The sequence below is a fragment of the Podarcis liolepis genome, assembly GCF_965112155.1.
Source record: "Podarcis liolepis genome assembly, chromosome: 7".
Taxonomy (NCBI): domain Eukaryota; kingdom Metazoa; phylum Chordata; class Lepidosauria; order Squamata; family Lacertidae; genus Podarcis; species Podarcis liolepis.
The window spans coordinates 78,087,368-78,098,972 of NC_139561.1; the positions used below are offsets into that span (position 1 = coordinate 78,087,368).

General features: G+C 44.3%; 1 protein-coding gene across 1 annotated transcript; it reads right to left on the reverse strand.

The window, feature by feature from the left end:
• Positions 1 to 3,470: 3,470 nt before the first annotated feature.
• LOC310712518 (phospholipase A2 inhibitor gamma subunit B-like) lies at positions 3,471 to 10,490 on the reverse strand. The gene is made up of 5 exons (XM_083515665.1): positions 10,434 to 10,490; positions 8,571 to 8,687; positions 7,576 to 7,725; positions 6,071 to 6,211; positions 3,471 to 3,817 (listed from the first exon to the last, which is right to left on the reverse strand). Exons 1-5 carry the CDS (start codon positions 10,480 to 10,482, stop codon positions 3,660 to 3,662), a joined length of 615 nt encoding a protein of 204 aa, XP_083371791.1. The 5' UTR covers positions 10,483 to 10,490; the 3' UTR covers positions 3,471 to 3,659.
• Between the last annotated feature and the right edge of the window lie 1,115 nt (positions 10,491 to 11,605).

Below are 11,605 nucleotides of genomic sequence, written 5' to 3' on the forward strand. Positions count from 1 at the left end.
TGTGTGTGTGAGAGAGAGAGAGAGAGAGAGAGAGAGAGAGAGAGAGAGAGGTGTAGAAGACATCTGAAGGCGGCCCTGTTTAGGGAAGCTTTTAATGTTTGATGTATCACAGTATTTTAATATTCTTTTGGAAGCCGCCCAGAGTGGCTGTTTATTATAATTATTATTATAGAAACTACTTGGGCTACTGCAATGCGCTCTACATGGGGCTACCTTTGAAGGTGACCCAGAGACTACAAGTAATCCAGAACGCGGCAGCTAGACTGGTGACTGAGAGCGGCCGCCGAGACCATATAACACCGGTCTTGAAAGACCTACATTGGCTCCCAGTACGTTTCTGAGCACAATTCAAAGTGTTGGTGCTGACCTTTAAAGCCCTAAACGGCCTCAGTCCAGTATATCTGAAGGAGCGTCTCCACCCCCATCGTTCTACCCGGACACTGAGGTCCAGCACCGAGGGCCTTCTGGCGGTTCCCTCACTGCGGGAAGCTAAGTTACAGGGAACCAGGCAGAGGGCCTTCTCTGTAGTGGCGCCCTCCCCGTGGAACGCCCTCCTACCAGATGTCAAAGAGAACAACTACCAGACTTTTAGAAGACATCTGAAGGCAGCCCTGTTTAGGGAAGCTTTTAATGTGTTTAATATTTTTTTGGAAGCCGCCCAGAGTGGCTGGGGAAGCCCAGCCAGATGGGCAGGGTATATATAATAAATTATTGTTATTATTATATAAATGGAACCAACAGACTTATGAATGTGCACACCTGAAACTGACACAGAGTAGAAAAAGATTAACCCGTCCATCTCTAAATGAGCTGGATGTACCAATGGTCTGACTCTGTTAAAGCAGATGAGTGGAGTGTGTGTGTGTGTGTGTGTGTGTGTGTGTGTGTGTGTGTAGGAGGGGTACATTATTAGATGGGTGTGTCTGTCAATTTCAGTTTCTCATATTCCCAATCTTCAATTCAGTTCTCTGCATTTCGACATCAGTTTGTGGGGGAGAGATTTTAAAGGTCCAAATAAAAATTCACTAGTATGTTAGTGGGCACCTATCCTTCTACACAGACTTTGCAAAGCAATTCCCCCCTAATGCCATGCATTTATGTATGTTATTCTCACTAATATAATGCATTTGCATGCACACTCTAGATGCATCTTTGTACACGCAAATTGCCTGGAGGACCGCATTGCAAAATTCAAAGAGGTGCAAATTGTGAAGGAAAGCTGTGGTTCAGTTCACGTTGTGGTTTCAGAAAGCGCAAAGTCAGTAGGTTCTCCTTTAAATGTGGACTGGATCCAATTTCTCCTCCAGCTCACACCCCTCAGTCCCTGACACATGTTGGAAAGAGTTCTCAGTCCAGATCAATTCAGCTCATTAAGGTAGCATTTGAGGAACTTCTAGTTCCTGTGTTCATCCGGCTCCAAGGACATCAATTACTACCAGGTGAAGCATTTCCCTTGTTGCAAGCTTAGCAGCCATGACGACACCTCCTGAGAAGTTAATGTTTGCCTCAAGGTTCTAAAACTGAAGCCAAAGGTAAGAGATGCAAGTCAGAAGGTTATTTCCAACACACACACACCTGGGATTGTTGGAGATAGCAGGTGGAACGTATTTATTCTTGCAACTTCAGTGGCTGTGAGATTGGGAGTAAATTTCCATAGATGCAGCTTCAACTGCCATAGTCCTACCAACCTGGACATTGGATGCATCAGACGTCAGGAATATTTAATTAATTTTTCCTGGTTACAAGGCTAGCTCTTCTATCCGGTTTCTTACAGTTCCTTTCACACTGTGGTACCTGTCATGCTCTGGAATGGCGGCTTTTTCACCAATCTACCAGCACATCACACCAAATTTCCTTCACACTGGTGGGTTTAGCAGGACAAAACAACAAATACTGATACTCCTATACCTTTCCACACACACACACTTCTGTTTTCCCAGGAAAACAGCTATTTGCCACCCTGAATTTCATCGCTTGACTCCTGCGAATTTCTGAGTCATGGTAATGAGTGCTAAAAAAAATTGCTATATTCCATTAGTTTCCTGGAAGTGGCTTCACACCATGTGAAAGCTCAAATATAATGTGGATATTAGCAGGGAAGCATCAGGGACATGAAGCAAACTGCTGTGTGAAAGCAATCACTGTCACCTATTCTGCTCTTGGATCTAGTCCAGGATGTGGAAGAGAGAGTGCTCCCCGGAAGCAGCTGATGTTTATCAAGGGCAAGACAGCCAGATCCTATATAACTGCTTTATGGGAACTGGAACTTGAAGAACTTGTGCTAGAGCTTGCTTTTCCCTCCCTCCTCCCTCCCATTCCCTTTTTCCTCACGTGTTGTGTCTTTTTAGATTGTTATCTTGAGGGCAGGGAGCATTTTAATACCAATTTTTGGCAAGCTGCCCTGAGAGTCTTTTTGGTTTAAGGACTGGGTGTCAATGCCATAAAGAACCAATAGTGACAGAGAACATTCCACCCACTCTGATCAACCTATGGAACTTATGGCCGCTGGATATTGTGAGGGCCAAGAGTAATAAATGACCTTGAGAATTTGAAAGAAAGAAAAAAGGTGGTGCATTATTCTAATTTCACAACTTCTTCTAACTTGACTTATGTTCCAGTGTACCTAGACTGAAGCCATGTCTATGTATACTTTCTCAAGGCATTTCAGAAAAATGCCTAGGAGAAGAAAATCCTGCCACCAATTAAAACCTAAGGAAACAAAGGCCGTTTGTTGCTATGGGTAAGCATAAAGGTAAAGGCAAAGTTTACCTTCCCACCGCAGTGGTACCTATTTATTTACTTGCACTGGTACGCTTTCAAATTGCTAGGTTGGCAGGAGCTAGGACAGAGCAACGAGAGCTCGCCCCGTTGCAGGGATTCGAACCCCCAACCTTCCGGTCAGCAAGCACAAGAAGCTCAGTGGTTTAGACCACAGCACCACCTACGTGGGTAAGTATGTGTGTGCAATGGAACCTACTAACCCATGAAACTCAATGCCACTGAATGGTGGTAGCCATTTGCAATAATTTTCTTTCAAAAGAGCCATACAAATACAGGTGGTGTTAAAGATTAAAGTTCACTATGCACATGGTCCAGATCAGGGATTCTGCTTAGAGCATCTCTAACAGATAATGCTGCTTTGGATGGTACCTGTAATGACATCCAAATACACCATCAACTGAGCAGACAAATAACCTGGTTCAGATGTAATAATCCCCAACCCAGAAACTGTGGTTTATTGGAGCAAAATGTAGCCATGATTCTGAGTGCTCCTTTCTCCCATCCTCCTCTTGCTTAACCATCTTAAGAAAAGACATCCTGGTTTGTTAAACCACAGTTTCCTCATGATAACTCAACTGGGAAACTGTGATTGAACAGCTCACTAAACAGGATGAAAATGGGACATTTAATGAAAATGAGACATTCAAGGATCCAGTAGCATGCAGGAAAACTTAAAGAAGCAAATCTCCTTCACCCTTAACATGATTTTATTCCATTTGATTTCCAACAAACAAAATAATAGAATAGCAAATTATTCCACCTTACAAATCAATGAAAATTTCCTGGTAAGAATGGTATTCGGCTGCTTGAGAAATGCCTCAGCAGATCTTTAGTTTAGCCAGAGTCTCTTCATGAGATGTGTTTTCCTGAGGGACTTGCTACTTGCCAATTTTGGTGAGTATTTTGGGAGCTGCAGTGCACTGGGGATTTTTCAGAAATTCCATGTACATTCCAGGGATCCCAAAGTAACGTGGCTCATTCAGACAAGCACGTCTGGTTGCACAACCACGTTTTGCGTAAGTGTAGATCTGACCATCTGCAGGAAAGGAGGCGGGTGGAATTATACTGTGAACCACTCTGAGACCTCTGGGAATATAATATAATATAATATAATATAATATAATATAATATAATATAATATAATATAATATAATATAATATAATATAATATAATATAATAATATAGCTCAGTAAGGAATTCACCCATCCTCTCCTACGAGTCTTAAAAAAATTATTTATGCTTTTCAGGTTTATACATTTCACTAATTTTACAATCATTTTAACATTTCAAAACTTGACTTCCTTCCCCCTCCTTCTGAGGTTCCTTAAATTTATTTTTAATATCTTCTGCATATCCTAATTACAGTAACTTAATTTGCTCGTTTATTTATACTCTTATAAAACTCTCCTATGAGTCTTAGCCATCATACATTTGCAGCAAAAGTTGGTGCTTTTAAAAAATGACACAACTTTCTGTTGCTCTATTTCTTAAGACCAGGAGAATATAAGAGCCCAGCTGGATCAGACCCATGGCCTGTCTAGTCCAGCATCCTGTTCACACAGTGAACTCTCACCCTTTGATGAAAGACTTGGATTCTTGGTTTGAGAGATCCCAAAAGTTGTATAAAAGAAGTCCGTTCAGCACAGGTTCCAAGGTTCTCAGTTCAAAGGCAGAGACAAGGATACATGCCTAGGCAAAGCATAGCTGTTGACCTGACACTGGACATGCCCCTTCCATTCCATTCTTTAAGGAATGGGGCGAGTCCATCAGTCTTGTCCCAACTGAGAAGTTTGGGCCTATCAACAGGCACTCCTACTGGGGGGCAAGGGACTGCTAAGTCTGTTCACATCTATGCTGGTGGCAGTGTGTCCTGAGTGATGGGACTTGCATCCCACCATCTCCCTTCATCTCTGACCATGCTGGCTCTCTGATTGGCCAGATAGCACCTCCGTTACTAAGGAAACCTCAGCCCTGGAGTGGGGCTGGAGTATCTTCACTAGGTTCCCCTTCCCCCTCCATGATGCCTAGTGGATGAGTGGAAAAGTCGGGTGGCTTTGGGGTGGGACTGTCCTTGGGGTCACTGCTTAGACTAGCTCCACCTCTGACCTTCACACCTGAGATGGGTGGCTGTAGAGTGGGGCCCTCTTCTGAAACACTGCTTGATCTCCCTCCATCCTCCCAACCCAAGGGCCTCCTCTTCTTCCCCTTCTGACATCTCTTGCCAGTCATGCTCCTCCCTAGCCAATGTCACAAGGCTCATAAACATCACCAACCATATGATTGTGGAACGCCAGCAAGCAGGGCCTGTGTGCAACAGCACTCTCTCCACTCTTGATTTCCAAAAACTGATGGGGGAGAGAGCAGCCATCGAATCACCTGATGCCTCACCTGTCTGCCAAAGTGACCCGCAAAAGGTTTGCCACTTTGGGATCTGGTCCTCTGGCCAGATCCAGTTCTCAACCCCTGCCACAGAAATGCATCAAAAATTAAGGTATTTGTGCAACCCCGGCTGCCAGGATGTTATTTGCCCAGAGGTGGAAAGAGGATTCTGTCCCAACAAAGGAAGTATGGCAAGTAAAGTTAATGGACTATGCAGAAATGGCCCAACTTAGGGGAAGATTAAGGAATCAAGAAGAAAGAATTTTCAACAAAGAATGGGGGAGATAGGTGGGTTATTTTTTTAAAAAAAATGTAAACAATTAAATACATTAGCAGGGCTAATTTAAAATCTAGCAGTTAAAAGGTGACTTTGGAGGAAATACAAAGAATAATAAACAAAAGGAGTTAAGGAGGAAGCGCAGTTTTGAAAATGTTTGTATAGGGAACCAAGGAAGGGGAGGAGGGAAGTCTAAATAGCAATGTATGTGATAGTATTTGATTATGATTATTGTTAATTTGAAAAACGGGGGGGGGGGGTTAAAAAAGGAAGATTTAAGTTTCTGTTTACTTAAGCACCTTCAGAAGGTTACCATCACAACTTCCAAACATTGAAATTTAGAGTCAGATCTTATTTGTATCCTCCAAAGACCTCCACTTTATTCTCACAACAACCCAATGATGTAAGCTACATTGAGAGAATTGTGACCTGCTCAAGGCTTTCTGGTCAAGCAAGGACCTGAACACATGTCTCCAGAGTCTACATCCAGCACTCTAACCATGACATCATACTGATGCTCACCTTGTCCCCCAAAGCTTGCTTCACACCATCCACACCCCTTGAATGAGCCCTAACTTCTTCCCATTTCTTCTACATAAGATGATGTTGCACCACAAACTTTTAGGCCTTACCCTGCTCCACAGCAAAATCATAGTAGACACAGTTGTCTTCCCAGCCATTGCAGCTTATTATCTCGGTGGGTATGCAGCTTGGGTCTTTTGAGAAGCATCCAGGACATTTCAGTCCGTTTGGTCTGGTCTGCAGTCGGCGCACTGGGAGCAAGCAGAGAGAATGTGTGGAGAACAGGTTTTCCTATCTCCCAACAAACCAGTTTCAGGTATCCCAATGGAAAGGAATCACACACTAGGTTGGTGCACCAGAACTGGCCAAATTCCAAATCCCCAGTAACTTTGGGTAAGGGGTCATAGCTCGTTGGCAGAACACCTGCACCTCCATATAGGGCTGGGGAAGAACCTTGCCTGAAGCCCACTATTGGCCAAGCTTGGAGTCTAGCAACATCCAGAGGGCCACCAGTCCCCCATTCCTGGTGCAGATGATACTAAATGGACCACTTATCTGACTCAGGATAAGAAGAACAGGCCAGTTTCTACACACATTCCCATATCGCTCTGTACCTTCCTTCCAGGCAAACAGAAAATGTGTTCAGAGTTGCAGGACAGCGCCTTCCTTGGAGGTGTTAAAGCAGAGGTTGGATGGCCATCTGGCATAGATGCTTTAGCTGAGATTCATACATTGCAAGGGGTTGGACGAGATGACCCTCACCATCCCTTCCAACTCTAAGGTTCTAAGATTCTATGATTTTGTTATTCTATGAGACACATTCCAGCCAGGCAAAAACACTTGGGGCGGGGTGAAGCAGGGCCAATGAGGGGTGTGGCCTGGGGAGAGTGGGTGTGGCCTGGGGTAAGTTCTGGGGGCCAGACAAAGAGGAGTTGAAGTCCATATTTGACCCTGAGGTTCTCCACTCCTATCCTGCTGCTGTACCTGTGGAAAGATTGGTTCGCTGCTCTTAATAATAATAATAACAACTTATTATTTATACCCTGCCCACCTGGGTGGATTTCCCCAGCTACTCTGGGTGGCTCCAAACAGAATATTAAAAACACAATAAAACATCAAACATTAAAAACTACTCTAAACAGGGCTGCTTTCAGATGTCTCCTAAAAGTCAGTTGTTTATTTCCTTGACATGTGATGGGAAGGCATTCCACAGGGCGGGTGCCACAACCAAGAAGGTCCTCTGGTGGTTCTCACAGGGAGGGAACCACCAGAAGGCCCAAGGAGCTGGACCTCAGTGTCCAGGCTGAACGATGGTGGTGGAGACGCACCTTCAGACGTTCTCCATGCCAACGTATCCGCAAGTATCATCATTGTCCATCACTCAGAGCCATCTTAGGAACACAGGAAGCTGTCTGATGCTGAGTCAAACCATTGGTCCATCCAGCTCAGTACTGGCTACACCGAGCAGCTCTCCCTAGTTTCAGAGAAGGGTCTTGCCCAGCCCTATCTAGAGATGCTGGGGACTGAACCTGCGACCAGGCAGATGCTCTTGAGCTGTGTCTACACATCAGAATGGAGGATTAGGGGAGTTGAAAAGCTGGGAAGTGATGCTTACTTGTCACTGCTCCGGTGTTGCAGAGATCCTTGCGGCAGCACTTGGCAGCTCTCCGTTCACGCTGGTTAGGAAAGGTGAAGCTCATGGGGGATGAAGGGCAGTACATGAGCTTGGTGCAGCCTTTGTAGGTGGCCAAGGACACGTCATGCCCTGCAGTTTTCACAGAGGAAAGCCGTCAACATGCATTGGTTTTGAAATTTATCGTTGCACTATATATTCTCCTTTTAAAAATACAAACTCCAAAGCAGGTAACGAAAGAATGGAAATGATAGAGACATTAGGGGTAGGGGAATCTGTGAATTTTGTATTCTCTTGGCATCTCATTTGTTAAGCCTAAGTTCAGTTCTCCACATTTACACATTTGAGAGAGAGAGAGAGAGAGCAAACATTGCCATGAATATTCAACATTTTTGTGTGAATTTCTCCAAATGCACCTATCTTTGTATGCAATTGTGACTAATTTATGCACATTTTTGCAAAACTGCTCCCCACAATATAATGCATTTTATATGACACTTTCACAAACACATGCATTTAAAGCACACTTTGCCACACCGTATGCATTTCTGTACAATTACTTGGCTAGAGAATCGCACTGCAAAATTCAGAGTTTGAAGGATGGCTACGTTCCAGTTCATGTCTTGGTTCAGAAAGGAGGGATTTGCCTGTAAATGCAAAATGAATCAAATTTATAACCCCCACCCCTACATCACTGCTTAGCCCTCATCCTACCAAATGTTCAGACACACACACACTAACACAACATTTCACTGCTTGGGGAAAACATGGCTCCCTAGGAAGCAAATCCCGGGAAATGATCTGAAAGCATACAAAGCCACTTCTTTGCTGAAGCTAAGCAAGTCTGGGGTTGGGTGGCTCCAAGTTGGGGGGCTGCATCAAAAGCACACATGTACCCCACCTTGGACACTATAACAGAAGAAAAAACCCAATATCAATGCAAAAAAATATATGAATGAATGAATGCATTCACCCACCCGTTGTGGTCTCTATGGTAAGGGTGAGGCAGGCAGTATGGGATTGTTCACACAGAACTGGCATCCCAGTGCAGGAGTCCGTGTTGCTGCTGCAGTGCTCACAATGCAAGCAAAGACCTGGAAGGAATCACAGAATCATATCAACCAATCAAATCTTTATTACGGTCATAGACCAGCATAAGTAGGGTGGGGAACAATCATTTAAAACATGTAAAACATTTTGGAAAGCTAAAATTATTAAAGCAGCTAAAATTATTAAACAAGAATCTAAAAGAAGGGTTAGGAGCATTAGACGGATGTGGAAGAGCATAAGAGGTTAGTATATAAAAGGCTATGGGTAAACAGAACCATAGAATTGTAGGGTTGGAAGGGACCCCAGGGTCCAGGGATCATCTAGTCCAATCTCCTGCAATGCAGGAATCTTTTGCCCAACAAAGAGACACTGGAATGAGTCATGGGTGTGGTGGGGAAGCAATTTGGGCATATTTATTGCTGGGGAAGACAAACGAGCCCAGGCTTCAAATGCTTCTCTGCTGCAGACCACCCTTCCTCAAATTCTTTTGCTGCTGCCTCTTTTTTATTTCTTCTCCTGTTTCTTCCAGCATCTCCCACTCTTTGCGCAAAAGCAGCATGGCAAAAGGTGGGGTGGGTGACTCATTAATGCAGTGGACAAGCAAAAGGGAAATGTGGCTGTCGGTCGCACATTTCCATCACTTTTACAGTTGATTTCAATTATTTTAAAACATTTAAATTGTTCTTAACTGCTTAATTGGTCATTTTAATTTTTAATATTGCTACAGTCAAGCACTGCGTCCATTTTGGCAAACAAATATTGGAGGAGATAGGTGGAACTGGGCAAATCTGGTGTTAATTTTCACAATAACAAGTGGCAATAATCCATTGGCAATTCATCTTAAAATGAAAATGAAAATGCATGTTTTGTTTTGGATGCGTTTGCTGTCCTGGTCTCCTTCTGGAGGAGGAGAGGGGTATAAATTACAACAACACCAACAACCCACTGGAAGGACCCTGAGTGAGAGGCAGGGAAAGGAAGATCTCCTGAGAGGCTGGGAGAAGAAAGGAAAGCTCCCAGGTGAGAGCTGGGAGGGTTCACAACTTTCTGTGTGAGCCAAGAGTGTAGAGCTACCTTTCAGAAAGCACTCTGTGTGGTGTTTTGTTTTGTTTTGTTCTCTCTCTCTCTTTAATTTAGATTAGTTTTTTTCTTACTCTCACTTTATTCTGATTCTGAAATGAGTGGGCATGTCTAGCTCAGCTCCCTTCATTTCAATGGGTCTACTTTAAGTAGACTTTAAAAAGCAGAGACATCACCTTGCCAACAAAGGTTCATTTAGTTAAAACCATGGTTTTCCCAGTAGTGATGTATGGAAGTGAGAGCTGGACCATAAAGAAGTCTGATCGCCAAAGAATTGATGTTTTGAATTATGGTGCTGGAGGAGACTCTTGAGAGTCCCATGGACTGCAAGAAGATCAAACCTATCCATTCTTAAGGAAATCAACCCTGAGAGCTCACTGGAAGGACAGATCCTGAAGCTGAGGCTCCAGTACTTTGGCCACCTCATGAGAAAAGAAGACTTCCTGGAAAAGACCCTGATGCTGGGAAAGATGGAAGGCACAAGGAGAAGGGGACGACAGAGGACAAGATGCTTGGACAGTGTTCTCGAAGATACAAACATGAGCCTGACAAAACTGCGGGAGGCAGTGGAAGCCAGGAGTGCCTAGCGTGCTCTGGTCCATGGGGTCACGGAGAGTCGGACATGACTAAACGACTAAACAACAACAACAACTTTAAGTAGAACTTAATTGGATGCAACCCATAGCCATCGCGATTCTTTGTGCCCTTACCTGCAGCAAACAGGATGGAGAAGAAGTAGGAGATCAGAGGTGTCTGCATGGTCTTGGGACCCCGCAAAGGAGGGAGAGGAAGTGTGGAGCTGAGATGGCAGTTGCATGAGGGGTGACTAGCTTAGCCTGGCTGATGGGGATTTATAGCTCCAGGGTTGGACAGGGTAGGAAGGTGGGGTATGCAAGGAGAATGGGCAGTGTGGAACAGTTCCTGCTCCATCAGACTCCATAGGAGATAAATCACCAGGTGAAACCAGCACCTGTTCTGGGCTTGATGGCCATAACGACATGCAAAGGCAAATGAATGGTCACTTCTCAGGCTTCTGGGGCTGGGGCCAATGGGCTGGTTTCCAAATGATGTTTGTTCCTGTCATTCACTGCACCCATGGGATGAAAGTGTTGGGCACTCTGATACATACCAAGTAGATGATCTACCCCTGAGCTAGCTTTATTAATTCCCCCAGAACTTTAAAGACCCATCATTTTAATTACATTTAAATCTGTGTCTTCATTGCTTTATGGCTGAATCATGTACTTTCATGCTTTGTTGATTCTCTGAGCTGCCCAGGGAGCACTGTTATCAAGCCACTTGTTAACGTGTTCATGGCAAATGGCATAACTAAATGAATGTCCTTTTTCTGGCTGGCTGTACCAGTTACTAGCCCAACATTGACTTTATACCAAGACTGTGACTTATCTCCCTGCTGTCTCTTGCTCACATAAGACTGGATGATTAAAAGGGGATACATACCATTTTGCAAAGCACAATAATTTTTGAAAGCCAGAAAGAGTATCAATAAGCATGAATAAACTTAGGACAGGAGTAGGGAACCCTTTGGGGTCTTGTGGTCCCCTGTGAGCATCCCCTCCGGATGGGTAATGCCTTCAACCTTACTTTCTGCAGGGACTGGCTGCACTATATAGCTTCCCATGGGGCACTTGGTCACACAGCCAATCCAACCACATCTGCACCTGCCACACACCTGCCATCACATATAACATCAGGTGTGGAGCAGATGGGTGTGGTTTGAAGAACATGGCCTTGCAAGCGAAACTGCTGCTCGTGGCAGTTCAGATCTGGGCTGAAGATTCCTCATGCCTGACTTACAGAATGGCAATGTGGAAATGATGGGCATTTCTGGCTTGCACAGAAGTGCCTGTTGCAGTGAGTT